General features: G+C 48.0%; 1 protein-coding gene across 2 annotated transcripts; it reads right to left on the bottom strand.

Annotated features, from left to right (window-relative positions):
* ABCF1 (ATP binding cassette subfamily F member 1) lies at positions 1 to 19,750 on the bottom strand. Of its 2 annotated transcripts, none has more exons than XM_054491334.2 (25): positions 19,525 to 19,750; positions 13,625 to 13,671; positions 13,165 to 13,260; positions 12,876 to 13,002; positions 12,693 to 12,730; positions 12,501 to 12,608; positions 11,051 to 11,125; positions 10,858 to 10,971; positions 8,859 to 8,972; positions 8,178 to 8,300; positions 7,657 to 7,757; positions 7,474 to 7,559; positions 7,037 to 7,176; positions 6,802 to 6,950; positions 5,991 to 6,074; positions 5,654 to 5,778; positions 5,345 to 5,457; positions 5,031 to 5,202; positions 4,788 to 4,862; positions 4,625 to 4,695; positions 1,598 to 1,630; positions 1,344 to 1,512; positions 1,102 to 1,166; positions 937 to 1,009; positions 1 to 781 (listed from the first exon to the last, which is right to left on the bottom strand). In XM_054491334.2, the coding sequence occupies exons 1-25, from the start codon at positions 19,736 to 19,738 to the stop codon at positions 615 to 617; spliced, it is 2,679 nt and encodes an 892-aa protein (XP_054347309.1). In that variant the 5' UTR covers positions 19,739 to 19,750; the 3' UTR covers positions 1 to 614. The 2 variants fall into 2 exon arrangements, with proteins under 2 accessions (XP_054347309.1, XP_054347308.1); XM_054491333.2 differs by having other exon boundaries at positions 12,876 to 13,005; positions 19,525 to 19,742.
* Between the last annotated feature and the right edge of the window lie 4,522 nt (positions 19,751 to 24,272).

Genomic DNA, 24,272 nt, shown 5'->3' with positions numbered 1-24,272 from the left:
TCGGCAGCAACTCCTTTCCTTTATTTCTTCCCCTTGTAAAGGGAAATTCAAGTTCAGCAGCATTCCTTTCCTGCCCCAAGTCCTCAAACAGACAAGAGGCTGCAGGCACCAAATCTTGGGCTGGATAATGGCAAAGGCCTCAGAAGCTCACTTCCAGCTCTGAGCTTCAACAGCTGTTTGTACCACTGAGTCAGCATTAAATCCACCAGAAAAGAACAGCACCACCCAAAGACCAGGGGGCAGCTGGGCCTGAAGCTGTAGGGTAAACCAGAGGCAGGCTTCTGAGTGACGAGAGTCTTGAGACAATAGGCCACATAAACTTGGCTGGATGGAACCTCACAATAAGGTGGTCACCTCTTGTTTGTTTAGGGGGATGCCAAGGATAAGGCCAGCTCAGTTATATGAAGAAAAGCAGAACAAACCAGTCTTTCCAAGAAATGGATGCAATCAGAGTGGGATCCTGGTCACATCAAGGTCACACTCCACCTTCATGTGCCTGAGTGGTTGCCAGGTCAGCTGCAGGCCAGAGGCAGTCTTCAGAGGAGAAGGGGAGACCACAGGGGACTTCTAGGCCACACAAGTATGTCTCTCGGGAGACTTCTGGGAAGGAAAGCTCACTCTCGGGGCCGGCTGACCATGACTTCACCCAGGGCCTCCAACACCTCCCGCTTGTAGTCTTCAAAGTCACCATCGATTTGGCTAACACTCTGCTCCTCCACCACCCACAGCTGGCAATTGGTTTCTGTGATGAGTCGGGCATCATGGCTGACAACGATCACAGCTTTGAAGAAAGACAGCAAGAACAGAGGCAGGAAGAAAGGAGGAAGAGGGGAATGAGAACATGGAATAAAGGAGTCCTAGGCCCTTCTGTAGTGAAGGACACTACAGCTTGGTCCCCACGGAGCAGGGAGGAGGGCACACTCTCAGCTGACTTACCACCCTTGTATTCATTGATGGCCTCCCCCAGAGCATCAATAGATTCTATGTCCAGGTTATTGGTTGGCTCGTCCTACAGAGGAGGAATTCCATGACTGAGCACTGCAACTCCAATCTTCCATTACTGTTACCCTTACCCCTCTTCCCACAGCCCAGCTCACTCACCAAGATGAGGACATCGGGTTCCCGACAGGCCAGCTCAGCAAACACAACTCGCGCCTTCTGACCACCTGTAGCAAAGGAAGGGGAGGGCTGTCACACCTTCTAGCACCTCACATTCTGAAGGCAAACCCTCAAGATGTGCCAGTTTGTGAGCTGAGGCTCCCTCATTCTCGGTTCCTCTAGGTACAGTTTGTAGACATGAATGATAAGGTGAAGGGCACCCTCGCTGGCCCCTGCAGTGGTACCAGAGAGTTTGCAGATCTGGATGGTGTGGGCGTGACTCTCCAGGCCGAAGCGGCCCAGGCACTTGCGGGCATCCTGGTAGGGCAGGTTGAAGCCCCGCTGCAGGTACTCAGTGGGCGTCTCCTCCATGCGCAGCTGCTCTGCATACTGCTGGTTGAAGAAGCCAATTTTCTGCCCGAGAAGAGAGGGAGGTGGTTGGTTAAAGTCACACTTCCTCCATCAGATTATCATTCCGTAAATCCCAATGCCAACTTACCAGCCGGTGGTTCTTTCTCATTTCCCCATGGGTCTGCAAGGGAAGAGAAAGTAGTTATGAGGAGGGCAAGGGAAAAAGGCGCTGCAGCTCCATACATCAACTTTTTTTTTTTGAGACGGAGTCTCGCTCTGTCCCCCAGGCTGGAGTGCAGTGGCGCGATCTCAGCTCACTGCAAGCTCTGCCTCCTGGGTTCACACCATTCTCCTGCCTCTGCCTCCCTAGTAGCTGGGACTACAGGCGCCTGCCACCACACCTGGCTAATTTTTTGTATTTTTAGTAGAGACGGGGTTTCACCATGTTAGCCAGGATGGTCTCGATCTCCTGACCTCGTCCATACACCAACTTCTCTGAAGGAAAGACAAACACCAGAAATGGACCAGGGACAAGTATGCATAAGAAAAGGAGTAGGGGCTGGGCACGGTGGCTCACGCCTGTAATCCCAGCACTTTGGGAGGCCAAGGAGGGCAGGTCAGGAGGCACTTGAGGTCAGGAGTTTGAGACCAGGCTGGCCAACATTGTGAAACCCTGCCTCCACTAAAAATACAATAATTAGCTGGGCATAGTGGGACATGCCTGTAATCCCAGCTACTCAGGAGGCTTAGGCACAAGAATGGTTTTAACCCAGGAGGTGGAAGTTGCTGAGACTGCACCACTGCACTCCACCCTCAGGGACAGGGCAAGACTTTGTCTCAAAAAAGAAAAGGAACAGGGATGTTCCCCTAATATGACAAAGGCATGGTGAGCAAAGTAAAAGAGTTAAGGGGCAAAAGGGGAGTTAAGCAAAATAGAGGGAGGACAACAGGGACAAGCAGGAGGGACTAACCAAAGAACACCTGCTCTCCATACAGCAAGACTCACGAATGGTACATCATAAGGGCCTCGTGGCAAGTTCAGTGTTTTGGGGAGGATCTAATAATACCTTTCTAAAGATCTAATCTCTGGATATGAGAAAATGGCCTCTCAACACTGCTGGAGGGAGCAGAAATGGCTACAAACTTTCTAACACACTAGATGGCAATATATTACAAAAGTTCAAATAAAATGGTAGATTTGGCTGGGCGCGGTGGCTCACGCCTGTAATCCTAGCACTTTGGGAGGCCGAGGCAGGCAGATCATGAGGTCAGGAGATCGAGACCATCCTGGCTAACATGGTGAAACCCTGTCTCTACTAAAAATACAAAAAATTAGCTGGGCGTGGTAGCACGCGCCTGTTGTCCCAGCTACTCGGGAGGCTGTGGCAGGAGAATCGCGTGAACCCGGGAGACGGAGGTTGCAGTGAGCCGAGACTGTGCCACTGCACTCCAGCCTGGGTGACAAGAGTGAGACTCTGTCTCAAAAAAAAAAAAAAAAAAAAAAGGTAGACTCATACGAAATAAGTAATTGCATGGAAAAATGCTTGATATATTTGGAAAAATCTAGCTACAAAACAACTCATATGACAGCCCATTTTTGTTAAAAATTATATGCACATTTGCAAAGAAAAAAGGAGAAAGATATCCACTAAAACATTAATACTGGTTATGTCAGCTGGGTGCGGTGGCTCATGCCTGTGATCCCAGCACTTTGGGAGGCTGAGGCGGGCGGATCACAAGGTCAGGAGTTCGAGACCAGCCTGACCAACATGGTGAAACCCTGTCTCTACTAAAAATACAAAAATTAGCTGGGCATGGTGGCGCGTACCTATAATCCCAGCTATTCAGGAGGCTGAGGCAGGAGAATATTTTGAACCTGGGAGGTGGAGGTTGCAGTGGGCCAAGATCACACCGCTGCACTCCAGCCTGGGCGACAGTGAGACTCCGTCTCAAAACAAAACAATAACAAAAAAAACTGGTTATCTCCAGATTTTTCTCTCGACTTACGCATTTTTTTTTTTTTTTTTGAGACAGAGTCTCACTCTGTCAATTAGGCTGGAGTGCAGTGGCGCGACCTCGGCTAACTGGAACCTCTGCTCCCTGGACTCAAGCAATTCTCCTACCTCAGCCTCCTGAGTAGCTGGGACTACAGTCGTGCACCAACATACCCAGCTAATTTTTGTATTTTTAGTAGAAATGGAATTTCACCATGTTGCTCAGGCTGGTCTTTTTTTTTTTTTTTTTTTTTAGATGGAGTTTTGCTCTTGTTGCCCAGGCTGGAGTGCAATAGCGCAATCTCGGCTCACTGCAACCTCTGCCTCCTGGGTTCAAGTGATTCTCCTGCCTCAACCTCCCAAATAGCTGGGATTACAGGCATGCCCAACCACGCCCGGCTAATTTTGTATTTTTAGTAGAGATGGGGTTTCTCCATGTTGGTCTCGAACTCCCGACCTCAGGTGATCTGCCCGCCTCGGCTTCCCAAAGTGTTGGGATTACAGGTGTGAACCGCCACACCAGGCTCAGGCTGGTTTTTAACTCCTAAGCTCAAGTGATCTGCCCGCCTCAGCCTCCCCCAAAGAGTTGGGATTATAGGCGTGAGCCACCACGCCAGGCCAATTTTTTTTTTTTTTTTTGAGATGGCGTCTCGCTCTGTTGCCCAGGTTAGAATGCAATGGTGCAATCTCAGCTCACTGCAACCCCCGCCTCCCAGGTTCTAGCAATTCTGCCTCAGCCTCCTGAGTAGCTGGGATGTAGGTGAGTGCCACCGCACATGGCTAATTTTTGTATTTTTAGTAGAGGCGGGGTTCATTCACTATGTTGGCTAGGCTGGTCTGGAACTCTTGACCTCAGGTGATCCCTGCTGGGATTACAGGAGTGAGCCACTGTGCCCGGCCCGTTTATGCAATTTTTAATCGTTCTATAAAAGACATATATTTCTTGTATAACCAAAACACGTGGGTGTGCCCCCTAGTTCTATCTTAATTCTCTTAGCTCTCCTCCCTGAACTGATCTAAGCTCTTTCCTCCTCTACTGCCCCTCTTAGGGAAATGAATCATCTGTGATGAGTTCTGTATTTAACTCTACATTCTTGAGAGGCTCCCTGATTCCAGCTTCTGGCAAAAGCAGCTGTGTCTTCACATTTCTCATGCTCTCCCTTCTTGGCTCCAGGACTCACCGGTGTCAGCTTGCCAGTCAGCAGCAGGAGTAGCGTACTCTTCCCCACACCATTAGGGCCCACAATGCAAACTGCAAGATGGAAGACAGGTGGTCAAAGAGGTCCCCAGAGACTCTCCTTGTGGCTCCTGCTACACATCCCTGAGCCAACCCCGCCAACTCACTCCTTGAATCCATGTCGATGCCAAAATCCAAGTTCTTAAAGAGTGGTTTCTGTCCCTCGTAGCCGAATGTCACACCTGAAAGCCAGGAAAAGAAGCAATTTATATTCTTTTCAGTCCCTGCAAAGTCCCTCTCATGTGCTGGCCTTGGAGAACAGGAGCAATCTCAGCCTTGGTGGAGAATTTGGGATGCACATACATGCTTCTGGTGCTTCCTGTGGAGCAGCAGAGGCCCGCAGCACTCACCATGCAGACCCAGCACGGGAGGGCTGAGTGGTGGGGGGTCTGGAAAAGTGAAGCGCACAGTGTACTCCTTAGGGCGCTTCAGGAGCTCAGGGGCCTCCTGGGATTCCTCATCTTGGTTTTTCCGTCGGCATTTCTGCTGCTTCCGAGTCAAGGCTTCCTTCGTTTGTTTTTCCTGGAGAGGAAGAGGAAAAAAGAGAAATCTGAGCCCTGCATAGCAGTCCTTGAAATGTAGGCCAGCGTTCCGGAGTCTCCTTCTTCCTCCACTGCCAGGAGAGAAGAGTGGCCCCCAGCCCAGAAGTCCCTCAGGTGCTCACCGCCTGCTTGGTGGACTTCCCGCCTGCCTTCAGCTCCTTCAGCTTTTTCTCTTGCTTCTCATACTGTTTCAGCAGTTCTTTCTGCTTCTGCTGGTACATCTTTTTGAAGGTCACTGGGGCAGAAGAGGGGACTGGGCATCAGTGGTTGCTCCTCTCCCCAGCAAAGGGACAACCAGGGACTGGTGGTGACGGGGTAGGCATCACTGTCTGGAATTCTGACAGGATTCAGTTTATCTAACTAGGCCCTCCCGCTCAGGCCTCTTTTCGAGGTTCTATCTCTTCCCTGCATCCACACACAATCCTACTTACTGTAATTGCCCCTATAGTAGTGGAGCCGCTGGGCATCGAGGTGGATGATATCAGTGCAGACATCATCCAAGAAGCCCTGGTCATGGGAGACGATCAGCAAGGTCTTCCGCCAGCCCTGGAGGTAGCTGGGTTTCAGAGAACAGGGTGTAAGTGTCACAGTGGTCAAGTGAGAGAGAAGTCAGGGGAAGCAGGCAGACAACGGGGGCTGGGAGGGAAAGGGGGGTTCTGAATAGAGCTGTCACAGGCACAGTGGAGAAGGGCTAAAGGAAAACAGGGCAGGGAGGGAAGGGGAAGAAAGTGCAGAATGGGAACCAATGATGCAAAGGCCATAACACACTTATTGAGCCAGATGACAGCGTTGAGGTCCAGGTGGTTGGTGGGCTCATCCAGCATCAGCAGTGTGGGCTCCATGAACAGTGCCCTAGAGGGTGGGTAGCAGAGGGTAGGGTCAGGGAGAGAAAGATCCTTGCTCAGACAACCCCAGAGAAAACTCAGGGAGATAGAGCCTGAGACCATGAACACTCCTTCCCAAGCTCTCCTCAGAGAAGTTCTTGGGCAGGATACGGTTTAATTTTTTTTGAGACAGGGTCTCGCCCTGTTGCCCAGGCTGTCATGCAGTGGCACAATCAGGGCTCACTGTAGCCTAAATCTCCCAGGTCACTTCAGGAGGCTAAATCACTTCAGGAGGCTGAAGTGATACTTCTACTTCAGCCTCCAGAGTAGCTGTGACCACAGCGTGTGCCACCATATCCAGCTAATCTTTAAATTTTTTGTAGAGACAGGGTCTCCCTATGTTGCCCAGGTTAGGATATGTTTTTTTCCCCCTTTTGTGAAGATAGAGTCTCGCTATATTGCCCAGGCTGGTCTCAAACTCCTGGGTTCAAGATAATCCTCCTGCCTCTGCCTTCCAAAGTGCTGGGATTACAGGCGTGACCCATTGCGCCCAGCTGCAGGGTATGTTGATGAGAACTCACCACCAAGTAGGGAGAGAAATAGAGAAAGACCCTAAGTTCTCACAACACAGATAGTAAGGAGAGAGAGGTAAGCCTTGAGCCTCCCTATTGGCCTTGGAAGAATGAGAAGGGAAAGAGGGAAAGGGCCCTGGTGGTCTGAGGCTGGAAGGGAGGGCAGTGAGGTGAATGGCCCACCTGGCCAGGGAGACACGCATGCGCCAGCCCCCTGAGAACTTCTGTGTGGGTCGATTCTGCATTTCAGGGTCAAAGCCCAGGCCAGCCAGGATCCGCCGTGCTTTGGCCTCTGCAGCTGCCGCCCCAGTGGCCCGCAATTCCTCATACACCTGGGAGGAGGGAGAAGAGGACACATGTCTGAGGGTCCCAGGAACCCCCGAGTCTTTGCCCGTGTCCCCTGCGCCATCTCCTCTACCTTCTCTAGCCTCTCAGCAGCTGTGTCATCCCCTTGTTCCAGCTGTCCCTGAAGCCGCCGCTCCTCTTCCAGCAGCTTCAATCGCTTGGTGTCAGCTCGAAGAACAGCCTGGACTGCTGGTGTCTCATCTGCTACCACCTCTGGGAGGCAGAGGGAGAACAGTCAGGCAGCCGCAAGAGCCAAGAGTCTCATCCTTCTTTCCCTTCAATTACATTTCTGTTTTGCCTAACCCTGCCCAGCTCTTTGTACTTGTTCCAAATAAAACACTCTCAAGTTCCTCATTGACCCTCCCCTCCTTTCCTTAGCATCCCTTTCCCGGTCTCCAGTCTCCCTCCACATCCCTTCCGACTCCACAGCCACAATTTCTTCTATTCTTGGCTGGCTTTTCTACCCAACTGCCCACCCCACCAAGCCCCTTTTCTCCCCACTGGCCTCACCCTGCTCACACAGCAACACATCAATGTTGGGAGGGATGCTCAGGGCTCTGTTGGCAATGTGCTTGAGGAGCGTGGTCTTGCCCTTGCTGGGGAATAAAAGCTATTACGACCTGGCCACCACTGAGAAATCTCTTCTTTTCCCTCCAGGCCCTTTTTTTGCCTCCAGCTCCCTCCTCTTCTCACCCATTGGGCCCCACCAGCCCGTAGCGGCGGCCGGCTACAATGTACAGGTCTGCATTGACGAACAGCTCCTTGCCATGAGCGGAGATGCTGAACTTCTCCAGCTGCAGCCATCGGGAAAGAGGTGGCAGAGGGAAGGGATGATCACATGAAAATTCTCCCTTTGGGACAGGAGCGGCCACTTTCTCCCTGCAGGGAAGCCTCTGACAAACCGCTACCTCCAGCATAATCCCCTTCCTCTCCCCACAGCCGGTCCCCGCCCTGTTCACTGCCTGTAATGGGAGCCCCATGCATCCTCAGCTGGTCTAGTCTGTCCCACACTATTTTCTGCCAAGGGTGGACCCCACTTCTACTGGTTTTTCTATCTTCTTGCTCAGGTTGGCAGAACCTAAGGTGTGGAAAATGCCTCCAATCTTTCTTCCCACTGAACTAACCCATTCACACACCACAGCCACTCAGGGAAGATGAGAGAACTGGCTCTTCCCTAGGTAGGTGGACCTGGAAGGGGCCCCTTGAGACCTTACTTTGATGTCAGATGCATTTTCTAACATGGCTTGGCGGGAGGACATCTCCGCCTGGGACACGGAGAAGTCATTTTCAGCTGCATTGGCTGCTTTTAATGAAGCTACTTGGCGCTCATACTCCATCTGAGAAGGTAGGAAAAACTACATTTGAAGGCACAGTCTACCAGTTTCCCATCACCATGAAACAGCCCATGCTGGCTGGGCATGCTGGCTCATGCCTGTAATCCCAGCACTCTGGGAGGCTGAGGCAGGTGGATCTCTTGAGCTCAGGAGTTTGAGACCAGCCTGGCCAACATGCTAAAATACTGTCTCTACAAAAAATACAAAAATTAGCCAGGCATGGTGGTGCCACCCATAGTCTCAGCTATTCGGGAGGCTGAGGTGGGAGGATCACTTGAGCCTGGTAGGTTGAGGCTGCAGTGAACAGAGATCACGTCATTGCACTCCAGCCTGAGCAACAGTGTGAGACCCTGTCTCAAAAAACAAACAAAAAACCCCAAAGTGAAACAGTCCATGTCATCAGACATTGAGATAAGGCTCACAGAACATAATTATTTTCTTACTCCTGTTGTTTTACTTGGAGTAGCCCCCAAAGCTTTCCTTCGTGTCCCCAATTGCATGTCCCCTAGTTGAAGTATTTAAAAATCCCCTACTTTTGACCACTAAGAACCAAGGTCTTACCTGTTTTTTCAGCTTTTTCTTCTCCTTTTTGCTAAGGTGAGCATAGGGATCATCTGCCTTAGACTCTCCTCCTTCCTCCTCCTCTTCTTCCCCTTCTCCTTCTTCCTCTGAACCCTGTGAGAACCCGGGGATGGTCAAAACTAGGGACTCCTGGCTGGGCGCGGTGGCTCACGCCTGTAATCTCAGCACTTTGGGAAGCCAAGGCAGGCAGATCCCGAGGTCAGGAGATCGAGACCATCCTGGCTAACATGGTGAAACCCCATCTCTACTAAAAATACAAAAAATTAGCCGGACGTGGTGGCAGACACCCGTAGTCCCAGCTACTCAGGAGGCTGAGGCAGGAGAATGGTGTGAACCTGGGAGGAGGCACTTGCAGTGAGCTGAGATCGTGCCACTGCACTCCAGCCTGGGTGACAAAGCAAGACTCCGTCTCAAAAAAAAAAAAAAAAAAAAAAAAAAAACAACAAACTAGGGACTCCCTCTAGAACTCAGATTTCATATCATCTGCCCCCTGTCCCTGCCCCAGTTCCACAGCCAGCTCTTTCCTTCACTACTCAGAGTCCTAAAATATCTTAGGAACCTCTCTCATTCTCATACCCAGCCCCTGGTCTCCCTGAAGTCCTTTATCAATTTCTGCTACCAGGAATGGTACAAGACAAATGGTATGAATGTGTATTTATGAAATGTGACAATGCGTATGTCCCTATAAATGTAACTCCCTATACAATGTAACTGAAGGTGGAGTAAATGGATTTCAAGAGTTTCATTTGCATAAAATGAGTTTCTGTGGTTTCCTTGTTAACATGCAAAGAAAAGATCAGGTAGCCATCCAGGCACGGTGGCCCATGTCTGTAATCTCAGCAATTTGGGAGGCCAAGATGGACAGATCACAAGGTCAGGAGATCAAGACCATCCTCGCTAACATGGCGAAATCCTGTCTCTACTAAAAACACAAAAAATCAGCCCGTCATGGTGGCACGTGGCTGTAGTCCCAGCTACTCGGGAGGCTGAGGGAGAAGAATTGCTTGAACCCAGGAGGCAGAGGTTGCAGTGAGCTGAGATTGCGCCACTGCACTCCAGCCTGGGCAACAGAGTGAGACTCCATCTCAAAAAAAAAAGATCAGGAAGCTCTAGTGCAGTCAGAGGAATCAAGCAGAATCACAGAATTAGGAAGTGCCAGACGCATAGGGACCCTAGAGATCTGCGGACTCCTCCTTCTATCACACAAAGGAGACAAGTGAGACCCAAGGGGATGGGAAGATGTATTCAAGGTCACACAGCCAATGAAGGCAGAGCCAGGACCCAGATCATTTGAGATAAATTCCAGGCCCTTTTCTCACTGGATTAGGTGTTGCAAACTACAGCCCATGGGCCAAGGCTGACCTGACACTTGTTTTTATATAGCTCCTGAACTTTATAAAAATAATTTTTGTATTTTCAAAGAGTTGTTAAAAAAAAAAAAGAATATGTGATAGAGATTGTATGTGGCCTGCAAAGCCAAAAACATTTACTCTATGGCCCTTTATAGAAAAAGTTTGCTGGCTGGGCACACTGGCTCACACCTATAATCCCAGCATTTTGGGAGGCTGAGGCAGGAGGACTGCTTGAGCCCAGAAGTTCAAGACCAGCCTGAGCAACATAGTGAGACCTCGTCTCTATACTAAAAATAAAAAAATTAGCCAGGGGTAGTGGTGCACACTTGTAGTCCCAGCTACTCAGGAGGCTGAGGCAGGAGAATCTGTTGAGCCCAGGAGGTTGAGGCTTCAGTGAGCCGTGTTCACACCACTGCACTCCAGCCTGAGTGACAGAGTAAGATCCTGTGTAAACAAAAACAAAAACAAACAAAAAAACCAACCCCCACCCCCACCACTCCCCCAAAAAAAAGAAAAGAAAAAAGGTTTGCTGGGATAATAACTATATCCCCAGATTCTGACTCTCCCATAAGGACCCTGGAAGCCCTAGTCCTTCATTCCACCTTCTGCCAACACCAAATACACACCTGCTCTGCCTTCTTGGCCTTCTCCTTCCCTTGTTTGGGAGGCTCCTTTTCCTTTATCATTTCTTCTTCTTTATCCTCCTCTTCATCGTCCAGAGCAGCGAATTTATTTTGAAGCTAATAGGGAAAAGACAGGTCTGATGAAATGCTTTAATTCCTGGGCCCCAATACCTCCTCCTGCTAGTTACTCTCTCACCTTAGCCTTCCCTTTTGACTTCTCTTCCTTTCCCTTTTTGCCCTTGAGTGCAGGCTGCTGTTCCTCAGATACGGCCTGGAGGAGACACACATACACATTACACACATACATACAAATTATTGTGCTACTTTGCTGTGTAATAAGCATTTCTGGAGAGTCTACTGTGTTAACCATACACATGCCTCTCCATTTACAATCAGGTTGCATCCCAATAAACCCACTGGAAACTTAAATAAAAAATGATAGTTCTTGGCCAGGTGTGGTGGCTCACACCTGTAATCCCAGCACTTTGGGAGGCCAAGGCAGGTGAATCACAAGGTCAAGATATCGAGACCATCCTGGTCAACATGGTGAAACCCTGTCTCTACTAAAAATACAAAAATTAGCCGGGCGTGGTGGCGCGTGCCTGTAATCTCAGCTACTCAGGAAGCTGAGGCAGGAGAATCACTTGAACCTGGGAGGCGGAGGTTGCAGTGAGCCGGGATTATGCCACTGCACTCCAGCCTGGCAACAGAGTGAGACTCCGTCTCAACAAAAAAAAAAAAAAAAAAAAAAAAAAAAAAAAGTTCTAACTTATGATGGGTTTATCTGGACATAACCCCATCATGAGTTGAGGAGTACCCTAAATGAGTATGACCATCATACTCATCATACACCATCATAAAGTAGAAATATCGTACGCCGAAGCAGAAGTTGGAGACCATCTGTATTGAGTGCTGCTGACAAAAAATGAGACCCAGAAAAACCCTACCCTCCAGCTTCAGACTAGATAGCGAAGAGATAACTAGGGAACATCAGCAAGGCTAAGGATTATAAGTCAGGCAAGTGCGCCACCAGAGTGGGTGGCACTAGCACTGGAGGCTTTCTCCAGAGCTCAAATGGACATGGACTAAGATGCACACGCAGAAGAGTCACAAGTAGAAGAGCAAGGACCTGGGGCTTTGTTTCAGGTTCTGTGCTTAAAGCAACAGAATCACTGTAGATTTCTGAGTGATAAAAAGGGAATTTTTTTTTTTTTTTTTTTTTTTGAGACTGAGTCTTGCTCTGTTGCCCAGGCTGGAGTGCAGTGCCTCAATCTCAGCTCACTGCAAATTCCACCTCCCAAGTTCAAGTGATTCTCCTGCCTCAGCCTTCCAAGTAGCTGGGATTACAGGTGCACGCCATCACACCTGGCTAATTTTTGTATTTTTAGTAGAGATGAGGTTTCGCCATGTTGGTCAGGCTGGTCTCGATCTCTTGACCTCGTGATTCGCCCACCTCGGCCTCCCAAAGTACTGGGATTACAGGCATGACCCACTGTGCCCGGCCTAGGCGTGTATTCTAAAAAGATGATTTTAACAGTATAAGTAAGACAGACCGAGAAGAGCTAGTTTAAAAGCAGGAAATTACTCCACCATGGCCAGAAGGTGCTAAAAGGAGTGAGAGTGACTGATCGAGCCACCACTGCCACCTTATTGATCCGGTTCTTCTCTGGCTTGGCAGGCTTAGGAGGATGTTTTTCTTCCTCCTCCTCTTCCTCACTCTGATCCTGAATCAGGGCTGCAAAAACATTACCACCCTAGAGAATGAAAGGGCCACAGAAGTCAGTAGGATGGTCAAGCTTGCATCCTTGGAGTCTCTGTTTACCACACAGATGGCTTACCTTGGTTTTCTTCCCTCCGCGGGGTTTTGGGGCGGGTACTGAAATGACAGGGGAAGAACATGAGATAGGAAAGAATTATGATGTCTGGCCCCCCAGTTGAATCCAACTTGAAGATCAAGGTATGAGGTATCACTCTCCATGATTCATGGATTCCAGGTACCCATTCCCCCTCAGGTCATTTACCTTCATCCTCCTCATCACTGGCTGGCACTGAAAGCTTCTTAAGACGCTCCATGAGCTCTTTCTCTTCTCCATCATCATCCACATCCTTCTTCCGCCTGCCTTTTCGGGTATCTCGCTTCTTTTTTTGCTGCTGAGAGCAAAAGTACAGTGAGAAAATGAAGCCCAGGCCCCTGCTGTATTTCTGCCTCACAGAGGGTTCCCCATCAGCTGAATGGAGCAACATGGGTTGGAAAGGGGTTGGTGGAGCCCAGATGCCTCCCAGGATCGGTGGGCCCCGTGGCACTTGTACCTGCTGTTGCTGTTGCTGCTGCTGCTGCTCCTTCTCCTTGAGCACTTTCTCTTCTTCCCCAGCCTGTTTATCTTCTACTGCCAGCTCTTCAAAGAACTATAAAGGGAGTTAAGATACAGGTAAACATGTTTCCAAGAGCAATCCAATCAAGCTGTGCTCTGCCACACATGGGCCCACTGGCCCTCCACTCCACCCTCACCTTACCTCCTGTCTCTCTCTCTTTTTTTTCTTTTTGTGGAGAATGGAGTGTGCAGTTCTCAAACTCCTGGGCTTAAGCTATCCTCCCACCTCTGCCTCCCTAAGTGCTGGGATTACAGGCATAAGCCACCGTGCCCAGCCTATCTCCTCTCTTGACAAGATCTTTTCTCCTCCCTTGGACCTCCCACCTCCTTCACATGGCTATTTATTTAGCTTGGAAACATCCATAGTCATTTCTTATCCTCAACCCTCATTTTCTCACCGTTTTTTTGATCTTCTTGTCCTTCTTCCCTTTCTTCACCACTTTGTCTAGAAAGTTAAGCGGACATTGTGAATGCTTATCTGCAAATTCCAAAGCAGTCTGATCTCCCCTGCAAAGATCTCTGTAGCCTCTATCCTATTTTATTATTTTTCTAACTTAACTATCACTCCCTAAATATTTGTGCTGTCTCACAACTCCTGCAGAAATAATCATTCCCATCTCTATTCATTCATCCACTAAGTATTTATCTACTAAACAGCTACCATGTGTCAGATATTGTGCTAGCGTAGGGGATTATAGCAATGAACAAGACAACTGTGGTCTCCTCTGGAGCTTGCAGGCTATAGGAAGAGAGATTTTTAAATAGGTAATTCCAAGTGTACTGAAGGTTCCAAAAGAAAAGGTAAAGCCTACTTGGTGGTGGGGGAGAGGCTGGCTTCATCTCTGGTGGCGGCCTCTCTAAAAAGATGGCATTTAAGCTAATAACTTAAGTAATGAGGAGTATGAGAAGTTAGTCAGACACATGGTGTAATTCCAGTGCTGTGCACAGGCCCAGCTGTGAGAAAGCAACACACACTGAGAGACAGGGAAAGGTTTGGTATGGCTAAGCTTACAGACTGAGGGGAGAATGGTGCAAGGTAAGGCTGGAGTGAGGGCCTTGTAGTAAGGTTAAGGAATGGGGACTTTATTGGTATGATCACTTTCACACTTTAAAGTTTCACTCTGGCTTCAGAGTACAGCAAGAATGGGAGGGAATAAGCATAGTGGGAAATCTGTTGGGGAGGCTGTCAGAGTAGTCTGGGTGGTGGTGACAAGGGGACAGAAAGAAGAATTCATAGCATGGGGCTAGAGGTGGGGAATAAAGAGCACCCAGCTGGGCGCGGTGGTTCACGCCTGTAATCCCAGCACTTTGTGAGGCCGAGGCAGGCGGATCACTTGAGGTCAGGAGTTCAAGACTAGTCTGGTGAACATGGTGAAACCCAGTCTCTACTAAAAATACAAAAAATTAGCCGGGCATAGTGGCGGGCGCCTGTAATCCCAGCTACTCAGGAGGCTAAGACAGGAGAATTGCTTGAACCCAGGAGGCGGAGGCTGCAGTGAGCTGAGATCACGCTATTGTACTGCAGCCTGGGTGACAGGGCAAGACTCTGTCTCAAAAAAAAAAAAAAAAAAAAGAGCACTCAGAGACGACTCGTATGTTTTTAGTTGGCAAAATTAGCTGGGCTAAGTGGTACCATTTATTAATTAAGGAGGCAGTGGAAGAGAAGGTCTTATAGGAAGGAAGAAGATATTATAAATTCAATTTGGGAGATATGTGTATATACACGCACATGTATACAACATACACACAACCTCCTTTTTTTTTTTTTTAAGAGACAGGGTCTTGCTCTGTCACCCAGGCTGGAATGCAGTGGCATGATCCTAACTCACTGTGACCTTAAATTCCTAGGCTCAGGTGATCCTCCCACTTTAGCCTCCTGAGTAGCTAGGACTACAGGCAAGCGCCACCATGCCTGGCTAATTAAAAAAATAAGAATAATTTTTAGAGAGGAGGTCTCACTATGTTGCTCAGGCTAATCCTGAACCTCTGGCCTCAAGCAATCCTCCTGCCTCAGCCTCCCAAACTGTTGAAATTATAGGCCTGAGCCACTGTGCCTGGCCAGGGGGACACGTTGTTTGTAAAACCTATAGGCCATGTAAATAGAGTTATCTGGTAAGCAAATGAACACCTCGGCCTATGCCTTACTTGTTCTGCTTGAATATTATAGCACAAATCACATTGTGTCATATTTACCTGTCTGTGTGCTTTCATTCTAGAGAGTAACCTGAGAGACTGTTTAGCCTATGTTCCCAGTAAAGCCAAAACAGATTCAACAGATTCTAGCTCTCCCCCCCGTCCATCCTTGTTTCCCTGAAGGTAGAGGACCATGTCCAACTGCCTCCCTTACTGGAGGCAGCCAGCAGCCTCATGGTTTCCCTTCAGGCTTAGGCCTATTTATTATCTTCTCTTCCAAAACATCCCTTCCATCCACTGCTATCTAATTCTACCCTTAAGCATTTCAGTATTTAATATTAAAAAAAAAAAAAAAATCGGCCGGGTGTGGTGGCTCACGCCTGTAATCTCAGCACATTGGGAGGCCAAGGTGGGTGGATCATGAGGTCAGGAGATTGAGACCAGCTTGGCCAACATGGTGAAACCCCATCTCTACTAAAAATACAAAAATTAGCTGGGCATGGTAGAGCACGCATGTAGTCCCAGCTACTTGGGACGCTGAGGCAGGAGAATCGCTTGAACCTGGGAGGTGGAGGTTGCAGTGAGCCAAGATCGTGCCACTGCACTCCAGCCTGGGTGACAGAGTGAGACTTTGTCTCCAAAAAAAAAAAAAAAAAAAAAATAAGTAAATGGTATCCACCATCTACTACATTAAAATATTCTCAGACTAGAATTCCATGTATTCCAAAGTAATCATTTATTCAAGAAAGTTTTATGGTGCATCTACTTTTCCAAAAAACTAGAGGTAACGAGACACAATCCCAATAATTAAAGGCTTCACAGACTAAAATGGCCCTACCCTATCTTTTCTGTTTCCCTACCCACACCTATGGTCTCGATACTGGCTTCTTTCTGATCCTTTACGAAGTCCCAGGCATGCTTATGTCTGTCTTTGCTTAACCTGCATCCTCCATCCAGAACACATTTTAAAATTTGGGGCCCTCCTCCTCCCCAAAAAACAAACCACAAAAAACAAACAAAAAAAGTAAAGAAAAAAAATCTGAGCCCAGTATTGGGTGACTAGTGTGAGAGTTGAAAAATTGTGCAGGATTAATAATAAAAGGCTTTATATGCTATTCCAAGGAGTTTAATCCTAAAGGCATTAGGAGGAAGGATCTACTGAAGTACCTAAGAAGGAAAAACATGATCAGCTCACCTTATCAACACAGATGACTGACTCATCCCAGACACTAATTTCTCCCCAAGGACTAACACAGCCATACCATCTCTCCTTCCTTTAAATCTCTTTTGTGACCAGGCACACTGGCTCACGCCTGTAATCCCAACATTTTGGGGACCAAGGTGGGAGGACTGGTTGAAGCCAGAGGTTCAAGATTAGCCTGGGCAACACAGCAAGACCTCATCTCTACAGAAAACAAAAAACAAAAACAAACAAAAAATAAGCCAGGCATGGTGGTGTGTGCCTGTAGTCCCAGCTACATGGGAGGACGGCTTGAGCCTGCGATTGAGGCTGCAGTGAGCTGAGATCGCGCCACTGCACTCCAGCCTGGATGAGGCTCCGTCAAAAAAAAAAAAAAAAAAAAAACCCACCAAAACCAAAAAAATCTTTTGTACTTTAATCACTCTTATCCACCTCATCATAGGGATAGGAAAAGCCTCTGAACAGGTTCATTGTGAGAAAGTATAATCCCCAAGGAACTGAAAAAGATTAAGTGTGGCTAGAGATAAACTGTGTCTTCTCTCCTTTCGTATATCGCTTAAGCCACTCCTTCAAAGCAAGAAAGCAAGCCTTCTTTACCCTTATACCCCTCTCCCCCATTACTGTTTTGTATTCTTGTCCTCATTGGGTCTCAAAATCGTAATTCACACAAGCTTCACTTTCTCTTCTCCCATACCTTTGAAACATACTGCAATCTGGTATCATCTCCGAATGAACACTACTTCTGCCAAAGTTGCCACTGATCCTTAGCTCCTCAAACCACAAAGTATTTTTTGGTCCTTATTTTGCCTGACTTCTCTGCAGCATTCCATGCTGCCTACCTCCACACCTTTTTTATTCTCTTCTATCATTATTTAACTTCTGGGATCTTGCTCACTCCTGGTTTGCCTCCAGTTTCTCTGGCTGTTTGCCTTTCTCAGTCTCATCTCTTCAGCCTCCTTCCCTACCTGCTTCCTGCAATTGCTGAAGTTCTTTAGGGTTTCCACCTTTCACCTTCTTTTTGGTTCAATCTGCACACACTCTCTAGGGGACTCTTCCATATCCAGCACTTCAACTATACTTGCCTGTGTCTTTACTCCTAGTCTAGTTGTCTCTCCACAGTGACTAAACAAACTCTCTTCTTGCCATTTCCTTTTAGAAATCCTCAGAAACGCCTAACTCAGCATTCAAAAGTTGACCTTATCTCTTTCCACTTCTTACTCTCCTGCCCATTACTGCTTTCAGTTAATAGTCTACTAGTCACTGGGTTACTTAAGTGTCAACCTTACTTCTCCCTTCATTTCATCAGTTCTCAGTTCCAATCAATGCCACCTCCTTAGTAACTCTTTATTCTTTAGGCCTTGGCTTATCCCCTTACCACTTCTCACCTAGATCATGGCCAGAGCCCTCTAAATGGTCTCCCTGCCTCCATCTTGACCAATTCAAGGCTATTCTCCATTGCTCAGTGCTACAGGTGAACTGTTCATAATCATTCCTCATGCACTTCAATGGCCCTTCCTTCTTAATGTCTTTAGGATTAAACTCCTCGGAATGGCATCTAAAGCCTTTCATTATCTGTCTCCTGAGCATCTTTCTGACTTCATCACACTAGTTACCAGGCTCTAGTGGGACCAGTCAGGCTTGCCTACATCTCAACCTTTCACAAACTTCCTTGGCTTGGAATGCGCTTCCCCTTGCTAATTCACGACGATCTTTCAAGAATAAACTCTGGGGAGCAGGTGTAGTGGCTCAGGCCTGTAATCCCAGCACTTTTGGAGGCTGAGGCAGGAGAATCACTTGAGCCCAGGAGTTTGGGACCAGCCTGGGCAACATAGCCAGATCTTGTGTCTACAAAAAGATTTAAAAATAAGGTGGGGTGGTGCATGCCAGTAGTCTCAACTACTTGGGAGACTGAGGTGGGAAGCTCCTTTAAGCCCAGGAGGTGGAGGCTGCAGTGAGCCATGTTCATGCCAGCCTGGGTGATGGAGCTACACTGTGCCTCAAAAAAAAAAGTACTCAGCTATTACATATTCTTGGGAGGCTTTGCTGACACTCCCTTACCTGTCTGAGTAGATGCTCCTCCTCTCTTCTACAGTCCCATAGCATTCTTAAACACCTTCATCATACTCTGACAACCACTGTCTGTCTGGTTAATGCTCTGACCCTTCACTATACTGGGTTGTCCCTTGAGGGAAAGTCTTATCTTTTATCTCTACATTCCCACTTCCTCCACACAGTACCTGGTATACAGTAGGCATCCAATAAGTGCTTTTAAAATTAGTTACTGTGTACCTACTGTAGTTAGTTGTGTCCATTTATCTCCCCCTTAAAACTGACTTCAACCCTGGGAGGATATCTTCATGTTTTTTTCCTTCCCCTCTCAAAGCACAGTATATAGAGTGCTTAATTAAAAACAGGCGCTTAACAAACTTTCGCTGCTTTTTAAGTAAACCTTAACCCTCACTCCAATATCAAAAATCTACACTCTTGCTCCAGTTGAGTGAGAGGGGTGTCTTAAGAAAGAAACCATGAAGGAGTCACCCTCTCTTGAGAAACAAGTGGGATCACAGGCTCCCAAGGTGTGTGTATGCGCGCGCAGGGGGAAGGGGAGGTCGAGGCAGGGCTCATATATTCCTGGTGGAATACAGTGTGTGGTGGGGCGGATGTCCAAATTTTTTAAGCAAGGTTTTCCCATTTCTCCCCATCTCTCCCTCGGTGCCATATGCTCTTTCTTTTATTTCGCCCAGTCTCACTTAGGTCACGTGCGACATCTGGATCTCTTTCCTTTAACCCCGATTCCAAACCCACTCCTCCCCGGCAAACTCCTGCCGGGCCCACGGCACGCATGCGCAGTAACCCCCGCACGGGCCCGGTCAGTCTCGTGCCCCATGACGCTCTCCTAAAACACGCGCAGTCTCCTCTCTCTTCCCCCTCTGCTCTTGTTTCTTCCTTGCCTACCAGCCTCACCTGATGGGCTCGTGCTCTCTCCGTCCCCGATCCACTCGGGCTCCGGCGGCTGCTGCTTGGGCGCCTTCGGCATCGCGGTGGCAGTTACAGCTACTGTGGCGGCGCCCGGTGCTATTTCCGCTTCCGGCGGCGGGGAACCCCGATGGGGCTGGCTCTCCAAGCCGGCGCGGCCAACCCTGCCCCCGGGCTGCGCACGTGCGAGCTTCGCCGTCATCTCGGGGGCGTGGCCCTGGTTCAGTGGAGGCGTGGCCTGCAATGACGGGGCGGGGCCGGCGTCCGCTTGCTCCAGTCGCGTCCACATGGCGTTTACGACGGTCTGGGAAGCCTGACGCCGTGACCTCCCGACGCCGCGAGACTCAAGGAATGAACATAATAATTTCCTACTAGTATGAAGGAGTTGAGGCATACTGTTTCTGTTTTTGTTTGTTTTGTTTTTTGTTTTTTAAAGAAACATATTCTAGTTTCTATCTGTAACTCTCCTTTCTAGTTCTGCCACCGCGATGCCGAAGGCGCCCAAGCAGCAGCTGCCGGAGCCCGAGTGGATCGGGGACGGAGAGAACACGAGCCCATCAGGTGAGGCTGGTAGGCAAGGAAGAGACAAGAGAGGAAGGGGAAGAGAGAGGAGACTGCGCGTGTTTTAGGAGAGGGTCATGGGGCGCAAGACTGACTGGGTCATGGGCGGAAAAGACAGTGCAGACCAATGACTAAGGGAGAAGTCTGATCGGTCCAATGTTGAAATGTGTCACAAAATCCGGAAGTGTACAATTGTAAACAGGGAACTGGAGCCCAACATGCAGAAGTCATGGTGCAGTGGAGCTTCGGTTCATTAATTTTTTTTGGTAACAGCTTTACTGAGATATAATTGACATACAATAAACTGTACACAAAATAAAATGGCACCCAAAATAAACTGTAAAGTATCACTTAAATAAGTTTTGACATGCATAAACCCAGTAAACTATCACCACAATCAAAACTTTGGTTCACTTCTAACTCTACCACTTAATATGGGAGCTTGAGCAAGGTGCTCCTGTAGTTCTGTCAGCTCTCAAACCACTACAATCATGCTTTTGTTGCCACCATTGTCTGAATTCACACTTGCCAAAGTCAACAGATCTGGGGCCATCCTACTCACTCTCCCATCAATGTTTGATAGACTTTGTCACTCCCTCCCTCCTTTGTTTTCTTCAGGGACACTACTCTCTATAGGTTTCCTTTGCATCTAATGGGCTTCCCCTGAAGTCTAAATGTTGAAGTGCCTCAGGGCTAAATCTTTGACACTCTTCTTAATCTAGACTTATCACCTATCACCTCCTGACTTTAAATACCATCTATAACCAATGAAGATTCCCAAACTTCTCTTGCTGGCCCCCAACTTCTGCCCCAAGCTCCAGGCTCATGAATTCAACTGCTTATGGGACATCTTCTCTGAGATCTTTAATAAATCTCTCTCATACGTACAAAATGGAGCTCTTGTTCTTACTCCTAAAGCCTGTCTCTTCCAGGCTTCCCCATCAAGAAATTGCACCACAGGTCATTCAGTTATTTGGGCCAAAACTGAAAGGTCATCCTCTTTCTCCATTCCTCCTCCCCTAATCAATCCATCTGCCAGCTAAGTCTGCCTCATTTTTTCATTCATCTGTTCAACAAATATATTTATTGAGTGTATAGTATGTGCCAGGCACTCTTCTACGCTCTTGGGATACTACTGAATAAAATAAAGATCTCTGATTACATTTCTAGCAGGGGAGATGATCCTATAGATAAAAGAAAATATAGATCAAGTTTAAAAGTATCAAGAGGACAGATTTTAGTCTTAAATGAGGCCTCATTTACTCATTTAAAATGAGTAAAGTGAAATTCAAGCAAATCATTGAAGAAGATTAGTTTTGGTCACATGGATTTCCAGGAGAAGGTCCTTTCTAGCATAAGAAACAGCTGGAGTAAAGCCCTATGACAGGCGTGTTTGGACATACATGGGGAACAAACAGGAAGGAGGCAAGAGGGGCTAGAGTGGCATGAGTGAGCCAGAGTTGTGGGAAAGGTGAAAAGAGAAGTAAAGCAGGGTCTGGATTGGGAAAGGTCTTTTAGATTGTCTTAAGGATTTTGGCTTCTTCTGTTGATTTAAATGGAAGTCACTGCAGAGTTCTGAGCAGAGTGATATGATCCAACCTACATTTTAAAAGGATGACCTGGGCCGGGCGCGGTGGCTCACGCCTGTAATCCCAGCACTTTGGGAGTCCTAGGTGGGTGGATCACGAGGTCAGGAGATTGAGACCATCCTGGCTAACATGGTGAAACCCTGTCTCTACTAAAAATACAAAAAAGTTAGCTGGGCGTGGTGGCGGGCGCCTGTAGTCCCAGCTACTGGGGAGGCTGAGGTAGGAGAATGGCGTGAACCCTGGAGGCAGAGCTTGCAGTGAGCCGAGATCCTGCCACCCCACTCCAGGTTGGGCAACAGAGCGAGACTCCGTCTCAGAAAAAATAAAAATAAAATAAAAATAAAAAATAAATAAAAATAAAATAAATAAAAGGATGACCTGGCCAGGTGCAGTGGCTCACACCTGTAATGCCAGTACTTTGGGAGGCTGAGGCAGGAGAATTGCCTGAGCCCCAGGGGTTTGTGACTAACCTAGGCAACATAGCGAGACCCCTTGTCTCCGTATATAATACAATTTTTTTATTTTTATTTATTTTTTTTTTTGAGACAGAGTCTTGCTCTGTTGCCCAGGCTGGAGTGCAGTAGCGCGATCTCGGCTCCCTGCAACCTCTGCCTCCTGGGTTCAAGCAGTTCTCCTGCCTCAGTCTCCTGGGTAGCTGGGATTACAAGCGTGCGCCACCACGCCTGGCTCATTTTTGTATTTTTAGTAGAGACGGGGTTTCACCATGTTGGTCAGGCTGGTCTCGGACTCCTGACCTCGTGATCCGCCTGCCTCGGCCTCCCAAAGTGCTGGGATTAGAGGCATGAGCCACCGCGCCTGGCCTATAACATTTTTTAAATTGTTAAATAAAAAGGATGACTCTGGAAGCTGTGCTGAGAACAACCTGGGCGGGAGGTGGGAGGGGGCGGGCAGCAGAGAATGGGCAGAAATGACAGAAGCAGGGAGATCTATTAGGAGATGATGGTGACTCAGACTAGGGTGACAGCAGTGGAGGTGTGAAAAGGGCTGGTTTCTGAATGTATTTTGGAAAAGAGCCAACAAGTTTTGTTAATGGATTGGAGGTCATGTTTGACAAATAGAATTAAGGATGACTCCAATATTTCTGGCCTGAGTTAACTAGAAAGATGTAATTGCCATCAACTGAGACTAAAACATAACCCAAATTTGACCACTTCTCTCCACCTCTACCCTGACCAAGCCATCATCTCTTCTCCCTGGACCACTGCACTGCGCTGGCCTCCTAACTGGTCTGCCTGCTGTCATTCTCATTCTCTAGTCTATCCTTCACACCTACAGTCAGAGGTAGTTTTAAAATGTAAATCCATGAGCCAATCGTGGTGGCTCATGCCTGTAATCCCAGCACTTTGGGAGGCTGAGGCAGGCGGATCAAAAGGTCAGGAGTTCAAGACCAGGCTGGCCAACATGGCGAAACCCTGTGTCTACTAAAAATACAAAAATTAGCTGGGCGTGGTGGTGGGCGCCTGTAGTCCTAGCTACTTGGGAGGCTGAGAGGCAGGAGAATCACTTGAACCCGGGAGGTGGAGGTTGCAGTGAGCTGAGATCATGCCAGTGCACTCCAGCCTGGGTGATGGAGCAAGACTCCGTCTCAAAAAGAAAAAAAAGAAAGGAAATCCATTTGTTCAAAGTATAAAAGTATTTTAAAAAGTATAAAATCCAGAATAAAATCCAAACGCTTTACCATAGTTTACAGGGCTCTGTACAATATGCCCTCTGTTAAACATCTTGATCCCATCTCCCAGTCTAGCCACACTGGGCTTTTTTTTTTTTTTTTGAACCAGTATCTTGGTCTGTCATTAAAGCTGGAGTGTAGTGGTATAATCATAGCTCACTGCAACCTCAAAGGGTCCTCCCACCTCAGCCTCCAACTAGCTAGGACTACAGGCACACGCCACCAGGCCTGGGTACTTTTTAAACATTTTTGCAGAGACAGGGTCTCACCGTGTTGCCCAGGCTGGTCTCAAACTTCTGAGCTCAAGCAGTGCTCCTGCCTCAGCCTCCGAAAGCGCTGGGACTGCAGGCATAAGCCACCACGCCTGGCCTGGCCTTCTATTTTTACTTCAAACACCCCAGAGTCGTTCCTGCATCAAGGCCTTTGCCTTTGCTGTTCCGTGTGCCTGGAATGCACTTTCTCCGTGTGTTCATATGGTTTGTTCCCTCGTTTAATTTTCTCTCTATGTGTTACCTCCTCAAAGCAGCTCTCTCTTTGTATCAACCTATTCTCTTCCACCTGTCACTCTCTAACCTCTTTTTTCACTTTATTTTCATTTGGAGCATTTACTGTTACTTAAAATTATATTAACTATGTATATTGTCTATCATCCTCAAAGCAATGTAAGCTCCATATGGGCAGGGATTTTGTCCTTTTTATTGATGTAGCTCCAGCTCCTAAAACAGTGCTTGCCCTACAGTAGGCACTAAAGTGTTCACTGAAAGTATGCAAAGCTTGGCCAGGTGCGGTGGCTCATACCTATAATCCCAGCACTTTGGGAGGCTGAGGCAGGTAGATCACCTGAGGTCAGGAGTTCGAGACCGGCCTGGCCAACATGGTGAAACCCCGTCTCTACT

This window comes from Pongo pygmaeus, chromosome 5 (assembly GCF_028885625.2).
Source record: "Pongo pygmaeus isolate AG05252 chromosome 5, NHGRI_mPonPyg2-v2.0_pri, whole genome shotgun sequence".
Classification (NCBI taxonomy): Eukaryota; Metazoa; Chordata; class Mammalia; order Primates; family Hominidae; genus Pongo; species Pongo pygmaeus.
The sequence above is the reverse complement of the archived record's forward strand: the minus strand, read 5'-3'. Positions and strand labels throughout refer to the sequence as shown.

Bases quoted from the DNA above. Each gene is read 5' to 3' on its own strand.
- ABCF1 (XM_054491333.2), bottom strand. From the start codon at position 19,738: ATGACGGCGAAGCTCGCACGTGCGCAGCCCGGGGGCAGGGTTGGCCGC. The intron at 12,731-12,875 runs GTAAATGACCTG...CTGTCATTTCAG, and splicing joins CAGTGATGAGGAGGATGAAG to TACCCGCCCCAAAACCCCGC. The intron at 7,758-8,177 runs GTAAGGTCTCAA...CGATGGCTGCAG, and splicing joins AAAATGCATCTGACATCAAA to CTGGAGAAGTTCAGCATCTC.